Here is an 18,506-nt window from a genome sequence, read left to right as displayed (position 1 = left end):
AGATTGAAGCAAGGACCACTCAATCCACATGCACATGTAGATGTGCGGGTGAGTGAGAGGGAGAACTCGACCGGGTTGTAAGTACACTTAGTATTTTCATTATTTTCGAATTGATTCTTTTACGCAAATTATCTGATACAAATCTGTGAACTCTAAGCTAACCCATTTGGAGTTGTAGAGTCACCACTACTACATCGTCATTTTCGTTATTGATGGGTTCAGGTGTGTAAACAGGCAGGGAAGGGCAGCTGTCTCTTGGAATTACTAAAGAGTTGAAGACCCTATCTTAACAATCTGAATTGCTCCCCCTTAGATCATAGGGGGCACTCTGGGCCAGAAACTGGGCACGCCGTTGGTCGTAGACAAAAAAAATGTGTGCAGACCTAGAAGTAAGCTATTACAGTATCTATCTACAGATAGAAAAACAAATAAATCAGCTATTTTGTCAGCTATGATGTATCATGTCAGTTTGACATACGGAATATTTTGTATGATGTGTGTTTTTGTATGTAAGCATTTTATTTTACTGGATATATTATTTTTTGAGAAGGAATTATGGGGTCACAAGGTGGGTAAGTATGCCAGTGTCATGTATACCTAGCTACTTCAAAGTGTTTCCTGAATATTTAACTATCACAAGCTGACCATTTAATGTGTAATAACCATTACAGGGAACATGTTTTTCGATGCCCGTGTTTCGAAGAACACATGGATTATCAAAAAGTCGTGGACCTGAGTGATGCAGGCTTAATCATTTATCGACGAACGTCTCGAACAGATCATGTGAGTTAATTTAAATTTACGTATCACTGAATATGATTTTAAAGATCGGCTTTTTAGCTTTTTATGAGTACCTACCAAGTATGACAGACACCCAAAACTCGACGGACGTTTGGTGGTTTGCGTACCGGAATAACAACGCCTCAAGCGTTAGACAAACAGTCAAGATTGTCTTAGGCCCAGAACAGACGGTGAAACGCAACTGCAACGAAACTGCAACTGCTAGTTACTTTTGAGTTGCATCTTAGTTTCTGCCATAGCGTCCGTTGAGAGACCACACACGACGCGACCAGTTTGAAACTTTCAGTTTCAGTTTCATTCATCAGAATCACAAAGTTGCAGTTTCGTTGCAGTTGCGTTTCACCGTCTGTTCTGGGCCTTAGGGAGTATGAGTATTATACGATATACTGTTTATAATGCTGTTGTCAATATTAATTCCAAATATTTGTTTTCCTTAAACCAGGTCAATCCGAGACAATATATCGCCCAATCTGCAACAAGCACTTCTGAAGACATATTTATACTTCATAACACAAAAGACGCTGAAATACTTTCGGCAGATATAATGCCAACTTTCGGTATACGTTCACTTTCATCTTTAGATTAGCTACGTATAATTAAACGAATTTTAGTTGAGATTCTTCAGTCCAAAATAATGTTTTATTTCAGATGAAAACAAAATAAGCTGTCCACGCTGCAGGCATATTATTGAGAATGCCAAAAGACTATTGAAAAGTATACCTATCATAAACAGAAATGATATAATGGGAATATGTGACCACTGTCGAAGGAAAGCCACTCGCAGTCCGTGCCAGGAATGTGATGAAGTAGTAAAGAAGTTCGTAACTGGTAGGGATGATACAAAAAAAGCTAAGAGCCATATTACAAAGTGGCTTTCTAAAATTCATCGCCTGTTGAAAGATGTAGTTATTACCGAAAAGTCTGCAGTCTTTAAAAAAGGCCGAACATATTCGGACATCGACATTCAAAATTTACATCACAATTCCCCAATATCTTTACGAGAACCAGAAGTTGGTGATCTGTTTTATTCAGAAACTTTAAGAACAGGATCCACGAGAACTCTGTCAGATCGCTCGTACCATTCACATCCGAATTATCCTAAAGTAAAAAAACATGCAACATTCGCAGAATTTTCAGAACAAGACTATTTTGGTCCCGATAAAAAAAGACATTATTATATTTCAAGGTCTCATCAGGACCTCACGTACATACCGGATGAGAGCGTATCTTTTCTGGAAACTCTTCGTGAAGACTTTGATACTGCTCGTGAAGGCTTAAAAACTGCTCGTGAAGACTTTAAAACTGCTCGCGAAGGCTTAAGAACTGCTCGCGAAGGCTTTGCTACCAGAAAATCGATAACAGATCAGTCTTTAAAGAAACTTTCTATGACACCAACTGGCAAATATAAATTAGATGACCCTTTCCAATCAATGTCAGATAGTTCTTTGAAAAAACCTTATAAAATATTGGAAAGGAAGTCTGCAAGATATAAATCCGAAGATGTTCTTAAATCTTCAACTGACCTGTCTTCAAAAGAACTTACTGGTATTTCGCCTGGAAAATACAAATCTGATAATGCTCTTCTGCGGTCCATACCGGGTTTTGCAGATGATGACTATGTAAAGGAGGGCTTTGGTTATTTATTTCTTAAAGAGAAAGCTGAAGATATACGACCTCCTAAGAAACGTATTAGTTCCTCAGAGTTAATAAAAAATACCCAAGACATGTTGCAAGCTCGAGCTGAAGAAGAGCAAATGAAACAGGAAGAAGAACGTCGAAAAAAGCAGGAGGAACAAGAGAGAAGAAGAAAGGCCCGCGAAGAAAAGCGGATCCAAGCTGAAACAGCAAGACTCTCGCGCGAAGCAGAAGAAAAGAGACTGGCTGAAGAGGAAGCGAAAAGACTTGCAGAAGAAAAAAAGAGATTAGATGAAGAAGAAAAAATTAGGTTAGCTGAAGAAGAAAAAAATCGGCTAGAAGAAGAGAAAGCCAAAAAGCTTGCAGAAGAAGAAGCAAAAAAACGTGCTAAAGAAGAACGTGACAAGTCAACGAAACAAGAACATAAGAAGTCGGCGAAAGACGAACAAAAAAAATCGGGTAAAGAAGAACACAAGAAAATTCCTGAAAAACCCAAAGAAAAGCCCGATTCAGTACAAAAGAAACCAGTTTCAGAAACTGCGAGTAAAGTTAAAGAAATTCCACCAGAGAAAAAGACTACACCGATAGAAACTAAAAAAAAAGACGAAGAAAAACCAAAACCAATAAAAGAACCTTCGCCTGAGAAACCAAAAGAAAAACCACCGAAAGAAGAAAAACCACCCAAAGTGAAAGAAGAAGTAGAAAAACCCAAGAAAGAGAAACCAGAGCCAATAGTTAAAGAAAAAGAACCTAAAAAGGAAAAAGAAATTAAAGAAAAAGATAAAACGGAAGATAAAAATAAGAAAGAGCCTAAAAAGCCAGAAGTTAAGGAAGAAGTCAAAGAACCTAAAGAACCGGCAAAACCTAAAGCTGATGCTGCCCCAGTTGATGATTTTAGGAAATTATTAGCGGAACAGGCTAAAGAAAGAGAAGAATTGCAGAAACAAAGGAAGCAGCAAAAAGAAGAGGAAGAGAGAAGAGCTAAAGAAGCAGCAGAAAAGATAGCACAAGAAAACGCCCAAATGAAAGCAAATGCCGCGGCGGCAAAATTAAAAGCCCAAAAGAAACAACAATCAGAACCAGAGCCTGCTAAACCTGAGAAAAGGCAAGAAAAACCCACAACTAAGGAATTAAATATAAAACAAATAAAGGTCAGAAATAAATCGGGGGACGACTTAATTTTACAGTTAGTCAAATTAAAACAGAATACCCAAGGCGAAAGACAAAGACTTCTTAAGAAAGAGTTAGATGTTACTCGTTTGCTTTATCGTCACAAGGGTCATAATAAAGCTAAAGATAAAAATTGCTTAGTATGTAGAGACTCTGATATTGAATTAGACCTCGAGAGCATAGCCAATAAACGGCAAGATGACGACAAAATGGCAGATATTATTATAGGACAGAAAATATTTAAATACAAGCCTCCTTTGACTGAAAAACATCTGGAAGAAGAAGTGGCGCCCTTATTATTTAAAACAAGTGTTAAAGAAGAAATTGCGAGTGTACCTGAAAAAGCCGAGCCGGAACCGGTTAAAGTGGTACCCGATGAAATTGAAGTACCCATCCCAAAGAAGCCTGTAGCACCTACAAAGGGGAGTAAAGGGGTAAGTAAATAAGATTGTATTTCTATTACTTTTGGAAATTGATCCAAAATAGGCTTACCTTACAAGACACATATTTTGTAGTAGCCGATTACTTCACTCTAATTTTTTGATTCAAAGATTGACTTCTTTACAGAGAGTAAATACTTATTTAACTTTATTTTTTTAAAAGCTGTGACTTGACATCTGTTTTGAATTTGAAGATTCTAATTTATTGTCCGGCTTACATGACAATGTCAAGATTTCGATAAAATTGAATAGATTTTGATTGTTTATTTCGGAGCCATTTATTTTGTTAGTTTTTTGTATTGTTAATACGGTATTTTGTTTTATTGCCTTTTCTTGCTATACCGGAATGTCTAGGAGCAAAAAAAGTGAAGCTGTAAGTGTAAAAAGTTAAAGACTGAACGGACGAAAACGTAGATGTAGAGGTCGTGAAACATTCCAGAAAGGATTAGAATGCGCTATGAGAAGCATACAGCTTATAGCAGCAGTAACAATAGCTTACATTTTTTACTTATTACAGGTTGAGCAAGAGGTTCCTAAAGGTATTATTCGCTACGCTTTATCTGATCGGTCATTTATAGATAAAGGCTGGACAATGCTTCCCACAGAGAAAGTGGTGCGCAAGGTAATGGGTCATGGGGCTTATTACTGTACTTTGTTTGGTATTAATTACTTATTCTATGTTGGATAGTGGACTCTTTCAGGTAGTTCACATTATCTTTAGTTGGAGCGTAACAGGAGATTTATAAAATTTTCAGATGAACGTGTATCGCATGCGGCCTGCACAACCAGAGTTCGACTGGTTTGAACATAACAAAAATAAGCGATTAATGTTTTATGACACTGGCGAGAAACTAGCAGAGTTTGATGATAACGGACGCGGACGCTGGTATTATAAAAACGGTAGACTGGCACTGGACTATTATGACGCTGAAGGTAATTTGTTATGTGCCACATTACAGATACGTGTTTTAGTGAAATTAATCTACCACGAAATGGTAAGCGCGGTAATACCCAAAGCTGAATTATTTATTGCACGCATAAAATAACATAATTATAATTAATAGAAAGTTGACTAATAGCAAGACCTTTTTTACAGAAACAAACGCACAGCAAAGATATGTGGTGTACAGCAGTGGAGAGCCCGACGAGCGCGGCCGTTCCCGACCTATCACCATCCTTGCAACCTTCGACTACCTCGGCAATGGCGTAGTCTTCGATCATAGTGGGAAAATTAGGTACGTATGTAGTTTTACACTAACAAATAGCAAACGATAAATTCTCACAAGATCATTATGACCCTTCTTGGATTTATATTCCACGAAAATCTTGCTTCTTTGACTTATACCAGATTTCCTATTGTTGCAGGTTGAAATATAACCAAACAGAAGGAGTGGTGTTAGATCGAGCGATAGGTCCCGTTTCGCACTGGAAATGGCACACGTTAAACGATCCACCGGTCCTGCAGCAAGTCATGATCGACACGCAAATGTCGCACAAGGACCCCGACATAGTCAAGCTCGGCGGGCCGGGAGACAACAAGGCCCGCCCCGACAACGAGGAGATGCTGGCGATCGAGTTCGACAACTTCATAAAGGAAAAAAGCAAGAAATTAACCCAAAAGTTCAAGCCGTTCCAGATAAAAATGAAGGCTCTCAAGATAAACGAGAGCTTCTCGCTGAAGGTGTTGGACCAAGCGACCGTGTACTTGATATTCAGGGACGGGTCGGCGAATCTGAAGTTGAACATCGGGATGATATTGGACCACAAGGAGATCGTGGACACGGACACGGCCGAGGTGGGGGAGGTGTCGAACAGTTTGGAGCGGTTGCCGGCGCGGACGGAGAGCATCGCGGGTCTGCAGGCGAGCGTGGCGCACGCGCAGCGCGTGGAGCGGGCGCGGGTGGAGCGCGCGCGGCGACTGCGGCCGGCCGAGCCGTGCGGCAGCGCGGACCGCCTCGTGGCCGCCGCCTCCAAGCCCCTCCGCCCCCCCTTCCGCACCGCGCCCTCCGCGTCGGCCACGTCGGTCACGGCTAGCGATTATGCTTGTAAATGTAGAAAACCGTCCTCTAGTAATTTGTATTACGATACTCGTCTTATATGATTTGTAGATTTATATTTTAATACTCGTATTAAAGTTATTATATAAATTCATTCTTGTATTTTTTCCAATGCCAAATCGTAATGTCTCGCAGTGAAAGTTGAGGGGAACACGTATTTACTTACACTGTGTGCTTACCATTAGTAGTTTACGTTAGGGCTATATTTCACCGGAATGTATACAGCTTTGCGCAACCAAACGGACACCAGGTGAATAACTCTATAGAGCTGTATACATTTTATTGGTAGCGGCGACTGGTTGCGCCGCCATGGTGTCCCGGTGAAATATAGCCTTTAGGTGTGCTCGGCACCTACGTCAAAAAAATCTATGAAGATTTTAGTTCTTGAAAGTAGCCGCTAGGGGCGCTGTACAACTGTTATACATTTAATGACAATTTTTTTACGCAGTAAACTCGTTGTAAGCACAGAAAGATCTAGTTCAAAAATATAGAATACCTTCACACCGTGCCTTCACTTGCTACAACTAAGTGCTGTCAAAGTGCTGTTTGCTAAATGCAACGGCGACGGCGTCCACAGCGCAGTGAGCGTTTACAAATTATAAACATTATTTTTGCTTGTGTTGATTCATCCGTCTCAACTTTCGCCTGCTCATGACTGCGGCTACGCGGCGCTAACTCTGCGTACACAAGCGTGGCTTATTCCACTACTCCCCGTTGACAATCCCCGTCAACGGGGATTAGTGAACTTTTTGTTCACTATTCCCCGTTATATTAGGATTTTATTTTTAACATTATAAGCTCCAATTGGTGTTAACGGGGAATAGTGAACAAAAAGTTCACTAATCTCCGTTGACGGGGATTGTCAACGGGGAATAGTGGAATACGCCACAAGTGGACTTATGCGTCGCGTGTGTGTATCAAATTGTGTCACAAAAATGGTTGTGTTATCTGGACCTATACCTAACGAAATACCTTTATTTGAGAATAGTCCAAGTAATACAAATAAATAGTTATATTAAAATTTATTTATTTTATAATAAATATAGAAGTCCTTATGTAATGGAGGTAGTTGTAGCTGTTTCAACTCTAAAGGATATAATTAAAGTACAAGAATAGACATATTAAAAACATAGTTATATACTTTATTATTAATTATTTAAACAATATAAATGTACATAAATGATTTCTATTAAGTAATCACATAACTACAGGCGTAAGATATGGGTATGTTACAAGATATTTTATGCTATGGTAACTGAACCTGTGATCTGTCTGACGCGCTCTCCACTGAGTCTGCCGCGCCGTTGGGGACAGGCTCGGGAGTGCCAGAGGTAGCCCTCGACATAGCGATGGCGTTTTGACATTTGTTTCGTAGCTCAAACACTTGCGTGATGGCATCACGGAAACAGAGGAAATTGTAGTCTATCACACCTGGAAAAGGATTTATTATTATGTTTACTTATCAACACAATACAGATTGAATGTGGAAACACAATAGCCATAGAGGAGAAGAAGAAGCAATACAGATTGATGTGGGATACAGTGATGTCTAGCTGGTAGTCACACCAATTTGTCATTTCAGATAAATTCAGTGGTCACCCATCATAGTTAATTTAAAAAAAGAAAGTTATTTATTATCTTTGATCAAGCCAATACCATAAATAAATGTATAGCCCGACCAGGAACATAAAAACCCTCGCCATGTTGCGGAAAACTAATGGTACTAATTTCTTTTAATGGCAACAGTAACTGAAAACTTCATTGACTTGTCACCTTGCATGTCAGTCTATTGCTGTCAAAGTGTAAACAAACTATATTTTAAATGTGTGCAATTGATTTTGTGAATAAAATTGCTAAAATCTTTTTAAAGTCGTGAAAGAAAAGTGGTTCACAATGTGTTAAAGTATTTGTCGAAGAGAAATACTAAGGGTTCGGACAATATTTTCATTGAATAATGTTTCCGACAAAGGTTGTCAAATTGACTGACATGTTTATCAAATTATCGTATACATAGTACAGTCCATTATGAAAATTAGCTGTGGTTTGTTTCAACTACCTATTTTAAAGTTTTTTGTCACTTTCTAAGTGTTGAATTTTATGGAATTGTGAAAGAAGTACCGAGTTTGATGCGTTCATGAGCAGACATTGTAGTTGAATATTCAAGTTCTGAATTTGATTATTGATGAATAATAAACTAAATCCTACTAGCTCGATTGATGGTTTCATTTAATTTATTTAAACCAGGTTACCTATAATAATATTTTTTCGTTAATTTATGAAAATATCAAATTAGCCCGTAATCCTGATACATAAAGTTAGCCTATTAATTTAACACAGGTACGACTGTACTCAGTTTTGCACTATCAAATTCAATTGAGGCGCCTCTATGCCAGGGTTTTTATGTTCCTGGTCAGGCTATAATAATATTTACCTTGTTTCTGAAAGTTTTCTTCACGCAATATACAGACTAGGGCCAAGAATTTGTTGACTTCCCGCAAATAAAGAACAGTGCCATTATTAAGTTTAATGAGGCTGGAACTCTGATTGTTGAAAGTATTTGCCTCAGTCTCATCCACCATACTGTAAATAAAAAAAAAACAAAATTATTTATAGTTACAGCAGCAAAAATCATTTTTATCAAACTGGCTATACTTTAAAATATTTACCCATAGATGCAAGAAATATCTATGACCACATCAATCATATCACAGCAGAGCTCATAACTTTGCATGTCCACTGGTGAGCTGTCAGTTGCTATATAAATTTTTGATACTACATCAAAAAGGAATGCTTTTTCTATACCAGAATTCTGAAAGGAAAACAAGACGAATTAATAAAACACCCATAAAAAAGATATTTTTCATAACAAGAAGGAAAATACTTTTGTACTTACCGAAATGAGAATATTTAGAAGATTTTCAAGTGTTGGAAGTTGAGGTATTAGTTTTTGCACCACTTTACTGAATGCTTCAAATATAGAATGATCGTATATAGAAGTTAAGTGGAACGACAGATGCACTTGCTCTAAGCCAGCCTCTGCAAGGTCCTCAGTGGCCCGATGATGTATATCCCTTTGTGATTCCATCTTGTAGTCATCATTTAGACCATCAACCTGTAATACAGTCGATTTCTATTTAGTTACATCACTATAATACTTTATTCCAATAAGAAAATTCATCACTTTCATAATCAAAATATGTAAATAATAATAATGTTTCATACCTTGTGAATGAACACTTCAAACTTAATATTATTATTCACACGATATGCCTTTGTAACAGTAAGTTGTAATTTATCCAATGCTTCTTGGTAATCATCCTAAAAGAGAAATGAGAATAATTAATTTTAATTAGTGCAAATTAACATTACATTAATTAGGTGCTGGTTAATAAGCAAAAAATTCTGGTAAATTTATCCTCTTTCCTATTTCACAAATCCTGGGAATGAAGCTGTAAATGGCATAATGTATAAATGCTTTTGATAAGACTAATAACAGTTAACATTGTTAAAGACTATACTATACATATTTACAACTATAATTTGCTGTATAATATCAACATTCAACACTACACTAATGAATGACTTTATGAGCCAGACTGTTTGGTCAGATAATCATAATCAGTAAATATGTGGCGAAAACTTTCAAATTGTAACTTTCCATTACCATCTGAAGTGGTAAACAGGACCTATCAATTATCTGCTTGCATAATTAATTTGTGCAGTAAAATTAATTACCTGAGCATCAATGACAAATACTAATGCTCCACATCCACCAAATATAGATTCAGATTCAAATGATGGGTCGAAAAAGTCTATTTGTCCTGGAAAGTCCCAAATTTGAAACTGTACGAAGCTGCTGTTGTTAATGTCATCTTTCACTATTTTATTAGTAGATTCCAAAAATAGGGTCTCATTGGGTGACATCTTATGGAAAACCACTTTTTGTATGGATGATTTTCCCGACCTGAAAAATTTACGAAGAATACATTTATATTAAGTACAAAATATATTTAATAATAACGTAATAATTTAATATCTAAATTTGCTACCTTCGTAGCCCCATCAAAAGTATCCGAGGTTTACGATCCTCCTGCAATGACGTGTTATCGCCATCACCATTCTGTTCCAAAGGTCCATAGCTGAAGTCCTTAGGGAATGATCCCACGTAGCAATTAGCCTCGTCCTGATAACTCTGAATCACATTAAATTATGTACCAATTCATTAGGTCACATCATGTTGATAGATAGCACTATGAAAATTAAATATTGTAGCTTACCATTTTTTAATTTATATGTTACAAATTCACATTATCTGAAACAAAGGTAGCAAAATAATGAGCTAGGGAGTTACAAAAATAAAAATGAACATTTGTTTCCAAGTTAAAACTTATTATTTTATCACGACAACACAACGGAGAAGGGACAATGAAAAACACAGATGAAAAATAATTAATGAATGAAGAATGAGTGAAATTAATAAACATTTTAAAAATGTCAAATTAGCTGTCAGATAAAAATGTCATTTGTTCAGAGAGTTTATAAGAAGTAGTAAGAGTAGGAACTTGGCTAGCAGTGCTAGCACCACGTGAGTCGTGAGTGAGTGACCCTTGACTTTTATTTAAAAATTGTATTTGTGAACTTTCAACGTTCTCAAACAAAATTAATAAGATAATAAGCCTCCTCAACGTTCTAGTAACTATTGGAAATAACGCGACGATAACGTTTTTAGTTTAGGTATTCTTTTTCTGTAATTATTAAGTAAGCATTGAGAAAAAAGCTAGCCGTATGCTCAAAGTATTTCAAATTAATGATAAACCCAAAATAAATCATTGATCGTAGTTGTTAAATTTCGAGACGGTGATTACTCTTTGTTAACAACTCTCTGCCTGTCTCTATCTCTGCCTTTGACATGACGTGTGGCTATCATTCATTCATTCATCAATCAAATAAATCAATGGAAAAATGAACCAACATCCTGCATCAGATAAAATCGAAAAATAAAGTAATTATTTGCAGCAGGTACACAGGAATTGAATTATTTTAATTTTATTCCGAAATCCTCGTCCACCAGGAAGAAATCGAAGTTGGTGAGTAAACAAAAATACATATTCATTTACTATAATTATATTGGAATGTTTTCTAATTTCTCGAATCTTGCCTTTGTTTCACTGTACTTTTAAGTTTTAGTTCTAAAAAACTTAGATTTGATTGACTTGTCTACTTTTTTGAATCAATATATTTTTCTAAATGTAGGTACAATTTTACTGAAGTGACTAAATTTGTTAACATCATCATTCCCTCAGCCTATAAGTCCTGTAATTTTGATGTAGAACCTGAATTAACTTAATATTACGTTAATCACCAACAATAAAAACCATTTACTAGCACCTAAAAACAAAATTATAAAAATGTTAAATCCAAAGGCTACGAGAAATAATAATAATATAAATAGATTTTTTGGACTTAACCTTGATGCAGATTTCCCCTAATTCTAGCTAGAATCTTTTTATCTAAAACTGTTATTTCCTACAGTAGGAATATGGCATCCTATCACCCTATGCTTGATCATAGAGATATAAATTGTGAAATCGAATCTTATAAGATTTTTATGTAGGTATATCTAGTAATGAAATTATTGGTGTGTCACTTAGTTGATACATTTAGGTCCTTTTCTTTCATATTCATAGATCTTATTATTTAACCTGCTGTTGGTATATAAAATAAAATATGTACCTATGTAAGGATTTTGTTTACATACTTACAAAAAATTAACTTTAAAGATTGACTGACCTCTTAAAAAAAGAAATTAAATTAATTATGTCTGAATTATAGAAAGATTCACTGGGAGACTGGCAGAGAATGCCACCTGGCATTAAGTCCGCCACTGTATTATGTGCAAAAGTATAAATAGATAAATTTACCTCCAATGTGATTGAGTACAATAAATCTATTGAGTCTCATTCTTTGTAGGTACTTACATACAAAATTAAATATTAAAATAGTAGATAAGTTATACTGGTAGGACCATCAACTATTTACAGATTTATTATTCCTGTTTAAATAAGAAAGCGNAAAAATAAGAAAGCAAAAGTACCTAGGTACCTTTTTATATTGTATTATTAATCACTATCATGTGTGTTCATTATTCTCCTATTCTTAATTTCTTTGAAAATAATTCTCATCTGGAGAGATAAAGTTTGAAAAGTGTACAGTATTAATAAAATCATCCAAACTTTAGAAAACAGTGTTTTTTATAGTTTTCTTGTCTTAGGAATGGTTTTTAGTTTAAATGCGCCGAAAATGGGTTCAATACGAATTGTTCCAAAATGTATCAAACAAAATAAAGTAGGTTCATTCAATACGAATTCAAAGTAAATAAGCATTTCGTCCATTTTTACTCAGTTAACTTGCGAAGCGGTGACATTATCTCGTCCCTCTATAACGCGCTCACGCGCCGAGCGACCCCTCGCTATCTATAATGACTCGCTTAGTTGTTGCGTCGCTTTTTCCTGTATTGCAATTTTCGCAATTGCACATTCATTTTTATGTAGTTAAATTGTATTATTAAACAAACCGCAGCAGCGTGCAGTTCAGGACCGTGCATTGTGGAAAACCTTGGAGGAGGCCTTTGTCCAGCAGTGGACGTCATTTGGCTGAAACGAACGAACGAACGAACGATTAAACAAACAGCCAACGTAAGGGGCCATGGGGCGCCAAAGTCCGTTTAGCACGAGAGGGCGAGGATATAACGCAACTTTCCTAAAGCTGCCCAACTAAAATAAGTACACTTTTCTGGCTCAAAGCTTCTCTGTCTAACTACACTTATAAAGACATAGAACTCATTGTGATAGACATAGAACACATTGAACCGCCTCTGTGCTCTAGTGGTAAGACCACCTGCTTCAGACGCAGAGGTCCCGGGTTCGATTCCCAGTGGGGGCAGAATTTTCTGTTCGGTTTGGTTGGTGGTAGGGCTTGTTCTAAGTCCGCCTGGCTAGCTACCACCATCTTACCTAAGTCTGTCGCCATAACAACAATGTTAACAGCAGTGTTGTGTTCCGGCAGTTAGAGGTAAGATAGCCAGTTCCTCCGTGGTTGAGGATTCCGGGTGAAGCTCGCTTCCACCTTCGGCCTGATCGTCACTTACCATCAGGTGAGATACAGGCCAAGAGCTTCCTCGTTGTGGATAAAAAAAAATTGTCTTTGTCTTGAACGTGACCTTATCGTATCTTATCTATATATATAAAAATGAAACCCGTTTAGCGTTGTCACGGCATCACGTGTGAACGGCTGAACCGATTTCGATAATTCTTTTTTTTTAATGTTTGTGGAAGTCCAAGGATGGTTCTTACGGAAAAAAATATTAAGAAAATCTCTACGCTAAGGCGGTACGAAGTTCGCCGGGTCAGCTAGTATTGAATATTAATTCTTCTGCCTTATGACTTTCCATGTCTCTTCCCCTTATAAAGTGAATTATCTTTAAATACAAACATAATTAATATGTGTCAGTCACCTTACGATAACATATTAGCACCTGTAACTAGCAAGCAACACTTGCAACGCGTGTCGCAACGATAAATTCGTTAGTCTACTCAAGGTTTCAAAACAATATTTCTATTTCTCTTCAAATTACTGAAGTTTAACTTTATAGATACTTCAGGAGGGCAACTAATTCAATAACTAACATCAGGAGGGAGTTCTTAACTTCGTCTCGATAAGAAACCGATTTAAACAAGTCTCTCTCGCCTCCATCTTTCTTTCTTTGCATTCTGGCGTAAAGGGCAAGAAACTGCCACCTTTGTCGGCCCTTTGTTTATACGGGTTAATACATTTCACAAAATGCAATATGTATATGCAAGCTAGGTCGTTAATTAAAGTCTATGCACTCTTGTCATTTAAATACAGTATTTAAATGAAATAGCCATCCCATATTATACTTTTTTTGTTAAGGTTTTCCAGTTACGTCTAACAATACTGCCTAATCCTTCTTATTTTCTTTTGCTACACTAGGTAGGTATTCACCTTTGTTTTTCGGACTAATCTGTATGTTCATGAGCTGACTGAAGTTATAAAATATGTGTATCAATCACCTACATTCCGATATTCTACAATATCCGGTTGATATGTTTATCGAGAATTAGTGATTTTATTTAATACTTATCATAAATATTATGAAGTTTAGATAACGTCTTAATTAATCCGACAGTTAAGTTTAATTAAGTTACTGAAGCAGCTGAAAGTAACCTACCTATTATCGTGCAAGCAGGTTTTATTTCTGAATTGAAAAATACTGATACTTACTCATGACATAATATTATCTATCATCTGCCTGCTAAATATCGATAACTACTGAAAAGTACGATCTCGTCTTCACAGTCGGCGCATTAAATTCACCTTTGACTTTTAGAAATGTGATTACAAACTTCAATTATCTTTTGTTAGATATTTTCAAGCTCAAGAAACATAATAGAAATTTTAATAAAATAAATTACGGTCTACACATTATTTGTTTTATGAAAATTGCTATGTAATCTCGAGATATCTGAAAATAGCTAACTATTGTTAACAAAGTATATTATTAAAACTATAATATTATTTAAAGCGTATTTTTTGAAAGTCAAAGGTGAAACTGAATGTGAAGAAGAGATCGAACTTATCAACTAATATCAGTAAGTTATCAATATTAGCAAGCAGATGATGCATTATGTCACGCACGCACGAGTATAAGCTTAATATTAAAATTCAGAATTAAAACTTTACAACTGCTTCAGTTAAATAATTAAGCTAAACTGTTCGGTTAATTTTGTTAACGTTACAAGGTAATTAAAATAGAAATTTTATTAATTAAACATTTTTCCAATGGGCTGTACATTGTAGTTGTTAAAAGTTAAATAATCAACTTATTGCTCTATGTATAATCTAGGTATTATGGAATTTGTTTACATGCCCACTTGAAATTTTGAAAAACATGTTTTGCTCTGTTTTTCAATGCCTACAACAGCATAATAAGCTATGCGCAAAACTACAAGGCCATCTCACCGATAACGTTTGTTTATGCGCGCACGCAACTTTCAGTGAATGTATTGTTCAATTTTAGTGCTTAGCATTGTATGCATAAGTTTTAAATCGGGTCAGTAGAATATTTTTTACTGGATGCTAGGTAGGCGGCCTTGGTGGTCTTAAATAATACGTCGTATAACGTCGCCATCACATCTGTGAGGCGTAAACACTACGTCACGACACACCCATTCTTAGACAAATAAGGCTGCTGTATTTTGTTACCATATTATTTTATTACCCTTCATAGGATCAAACATTCAGAAATTCTCCAGTAAAGTTCCTGAAAATTTCAAATCTTTATATAGGTTTACATCGTTCTTTATACGGATATAGGTTTATTAACATTATCTCCTAAGTTGGGATAGGCAGTCCCAACAGTCTTTCGTTTACCACAGTAAGAACTTTGCCATGAACAAGTCGTACCTAAGTGTCAAGCCTAGTTTTACAAAAACAATTAGGTAATAGAGCCATGTAATTTAGTACTAATTCTCTGCATATTAAACCACTTCAACCGAAAACAAGATAAGAAAAAAAATCAGACTGAATAAAAAGGTGAATTTCCGGCTATCATGTTTAGAAAATTTTCAGTAGATGTAATTCTATAAAGTAGTTTAGTTTTATTGTAATTTCATATTTAAAAGGTGCGTTACACTGCTAATTAAATTAGTACCATAAATAAAAAATAAGACCTCAAGAAAATTAACAATACCTTTTGTTGAATCCAATCGATCTTGTTAGTCGTCTTTGTGACGATAGATGTTTTTAAAACACTAACCGAGATAAGAGTGTTTAATGAGATTGAATTTTTGAGTCTTTTAATAAACACAGTAGCAATACAACTTCAATTAGATATAACAAATCTTTAATTAAAGCAAGTGGTCCTATTTATATCAGAATAAGAGACGATTATTGCACCTCGACTCTTATTTGCACATTTTTTATCCATTTCAAATTATCAAACTAAAGTAATGTCAACAATAGTTTAGTTAGGATAGGAGCAGAAATGTATTTTCTAAAAAAATATATTTATAAATACTCAACTCTTTACTTTACGACATAAATTGACTCTATATCTCCAGCAATGTTCTACTGTAACGGGTACTTTTTTCTTTAAAAATACAAATTATTACATAAATTCCAAGTAATATAAAATTACTAATTATCCGGTTCTCCTAAACAAAAGGATATTGGAATAAATGTTTACTCAGATCCGGTTCATATTCTTTTATTGTAATCAGTTAGAAAATGTGACGATAACACATAATATCAGACTGAAACATCGAAATTAACTTATCTTTTGTTTATTTTCATAGTAACATAGGTAGAGTCACCTTGTGCTGCGTTATGTAAGCACATAAAAGTCAAGCTCCCATTATAACTTAATCCGAAACGACGAGTTTTATATTTAAGGTAAAGTAAAAAGAAACTTTCGCAAGTGGTGTGACCAGACATCACGCCATGCCGCGCGATCGGAGTATCGGACCATCGTCGTACAGTCGGCCTCGCGGATGTGGGCTCGCGCCTCAGGCTCGAACTGAGCACGTGGTTGTGTGTAACCTCTGTCACTGCTGTATGAGTATATGTATCCACATACACATACAGTCTGACGACACGACGTCACGCCACCAACGTCAGGCCGCGATATCGTCGTTTTGCACGCTCTCTACCACAGTTCACACAGTTTATTGGTAGAGTCGACGCGAATAACACGCGTTGAAGTCTCACCTAGTGCTTGGTTGGTTTCGTGATTGCAGCTGACAAAAGTATATTGTTGTCAAAGACTGCCATCATCACACAAGGCTAGTTCTGGTGCCGCAGACTGTTGTTCTTGTCTGGCACAAGAAAAAATTAACGAGCTGCTCTTTGTAAAGGTAGGAAATTCTACGGAAATCAATTAACGTAAAGTTCTTTGAATTGTGCAGTTGGCCAGTGACTAGTTGCTAACGAGGGGTTGATCATACATATTGTTGCAATTAATAAAGCTGTTGCCACACCAATTTAATAACATTACATTCTAGGCTATAAAAATATTGAAGGTGCTTGCTTGATACTTGTAAAGTTAATAATGTGAAGAACTTTTTCAACAATAGAAAAACAGGCACCAGTTTTGTTTTCACTTTTGTACGGTTGATTGCGTTACTTCGTTACCTTATTATCTAGTTGTTCCTACTTTTTATTTTTAACTAGGATGTTTACTAGGTGAAGTGTTTTTTGTTTGTTCGTTATCCCACTCGTAGTCTGTAATTTGTTGTGAGTATATTCTCAATGGATTTTGAGTCATCGAATAAATTGGATTAGACTATGAACAATATGACTCAACGACATAATTTCGTTTCCCTGAAAGAATTTGATAAACTAGCCATCCAAAACAATAACACGTAGAAAGTTAAAATGACAAGATCAGCGTGAGACGCTCAAATTACTGTATTTGTGTGAGACTATAATAAAATAACATTGTTGTTGTTTGTGCGTTATTGTAATATTGGGTCACTTTTTATCTTCGGAACTTGCAAATATGGGCCGCTCTACTATTTTTGTGGCTCTATCATTGCGTGCGGATCGGCCTAAAAAGGCAATAATGTCCATAATATTATATATTGTCTTTTAAGTTATTATTCATGATTCTACACTACATACCACATCAGATTCAAGACAAGACTGTTTTTTGGTCCAAATATTGAAACTCTACCAATAACTTAGTCGTGTTTTGAGCTTCATTTCATCTTCTTCGCCTGGCCCATTCCCATTTTATTTGGGGTCTGGTATCATGCGTCTCCGTCTCCAGCTCGGTCCTGGGTCGTCTCGCTGTTGACTTGGGCCTCTTTAAGGCTTAATTTGAGCTTCATTTTATAATGCATACAAATATTTTATGAAAATGGAACAAAATATAAATTTTGTGCAGATGTTCTGAACTACATTTATGTTCTTATTCCTTCCTTTATTGACGGCATTGACTACAAAATCGATCTTCACCTTGACGTGTATGTTCACCGCGGAAGGACCTGTTCTATCACACTTGAACACATTACTTACTTACAACACTCTGGCAATACGCTGTTTGCATGATTAACCTTATGAGGACTTCTTCGACATTTCTATTTTTAAAAAGTAGGTACCTAAACGTATAAAAATATTACGTAATACGTAAGTGGTTTATTTGTTGCTGTTGTTATGTTACCGAACTCGAAATACCACTGCGAATTTTAAAACTTAAACATAACAATAACAACATATTATTTTTGTTTATGTATATTGCTCTACAGTAATTTTTAACAAAAACTTAAATCAATCTTAACTAAATCCGTAGCTACTAATAACGTTGAACAAACATTGATTGACTGAT

General features: G+C 35.9%; 3 protein-coding genes across 12 annotated transcripts in view; 2 read left to right on the top strand and 1 right to left on the bottom strand.

Moving 5' to 3' along the window:
* Nucleotides 1-156: 156 nt before the first annotated feature.
* LOC114364391 (uncharacterized) lies at nucleotides 157-6,197 on the top strand. 2 transcript variants are annotated; one of them, XM_028320536.1, is made up of 8 exons: nucleotides 157-572; nucleotides 672-783; nucleotides 1,244-1,358; nucleotides 1,450-4,040; nucleotides 4,564-4,668; nucleotides 4,802-4,979; nucleotides 5,143-5,281; nucleotides 5,412-6,197. In XM_028320536.1, exons 1-8 carry the CDS (start codon nucleotides 556-558, stop codon nucleotides 6,145-6,147), a joined length of 3,993 nt encoding a protein of 1,330 aa, XP_028176337.1. In that variant the 5' UTR covers nucleotides 157-555; the 3' UTR covers nucleotides 6,148-6,197. The 2 variants fall into 2 exon arrangements, with proteins under 2 accessions (XP_028176337.1, XP_028176335.1); XM_028320534.1 differs by lacking the exon at nucleotides 157-572 and having other exon boundaries at nucleotides 605-783.
* A 1,019-nt stretch (nucleotides 6,198-7,216) lies between these two features.
* RagC-D (Ras-related GTP binding C/D) lies at nucleotides 7,217-10,548 on the bottom strand. Its single transcript, XM_028320570.1, has 8 exons — nucleotides 10,381-10,548; nucleotides 10,153-10,295; nucleotides 9,839-10,067; nucleotides 9,326-9,421; nucleotides 8,997-9,215; nucleotides 8,770-8,912; nucleotides 8,535-8,683; nucleotides 7,217-7,534 (listed from the first exon to the last, which is right to left on the bottom strand). Exons 1-8 carry the CDS (start codon nucleotides 10,381-10,383, stop codon nucleotides 7,350-7,352), a joined length of 1,167 nt encoding a protein of 388 aa, XP_028176371.1. The 5' UTR covers nucleotides 10,384-10,548; the 3' UTR covers nucleotides 7,217-7,349.
* Nucleotides 10,549-11,028: 480 nt separating this feature from the next.
* Lpin (phosphatidate phosphatase LPIN) overlaps nucleotides 11,029-18,506 on the top strand; it is a 39,897-nt gene continuing 32,419 nt past the window's right edge. For 3 of the 9 annotated variants that reach the window (XR_003656842.1, XM_028320571.1, XM_028320577.1), the window contains exon 1: nucleotides 16,862-17,034. The gene's annotated coding sequence lies outside the window, so the exon portion shown is untranslated. Of the gene's footprint in view, nucleotides 11,191-16,839; nucleotides 17,035-18,506 lie in introns of those variants that run through there. The other 6 variants (XM_028320574.1, XM_028320573.1, XM_028320572.1 and 3 more) reach the window with 5 other exon arrangements.

Source organism: Ostrinia furnacalis, unplaced genomic scaffold, assembly GCF_004193835.3.
Source record: "Ostrinia furnacalis isolate ACB-3 unplaced genomic scaffold, ASM419383v2 OfSCF7395, whole genome shotgun sequence".
NCBI lineage: Eukaryota > Metazoa > Arthropoda > Insecta > Lepidoptera > Crambidae > Ostrinia > Ostrinia furnacalis.
The sequence above is the reverse complement of the archived record's forward strand: the minus strand, read 5'-3'. Positions and strand labels throughout refer to the sequence as shown.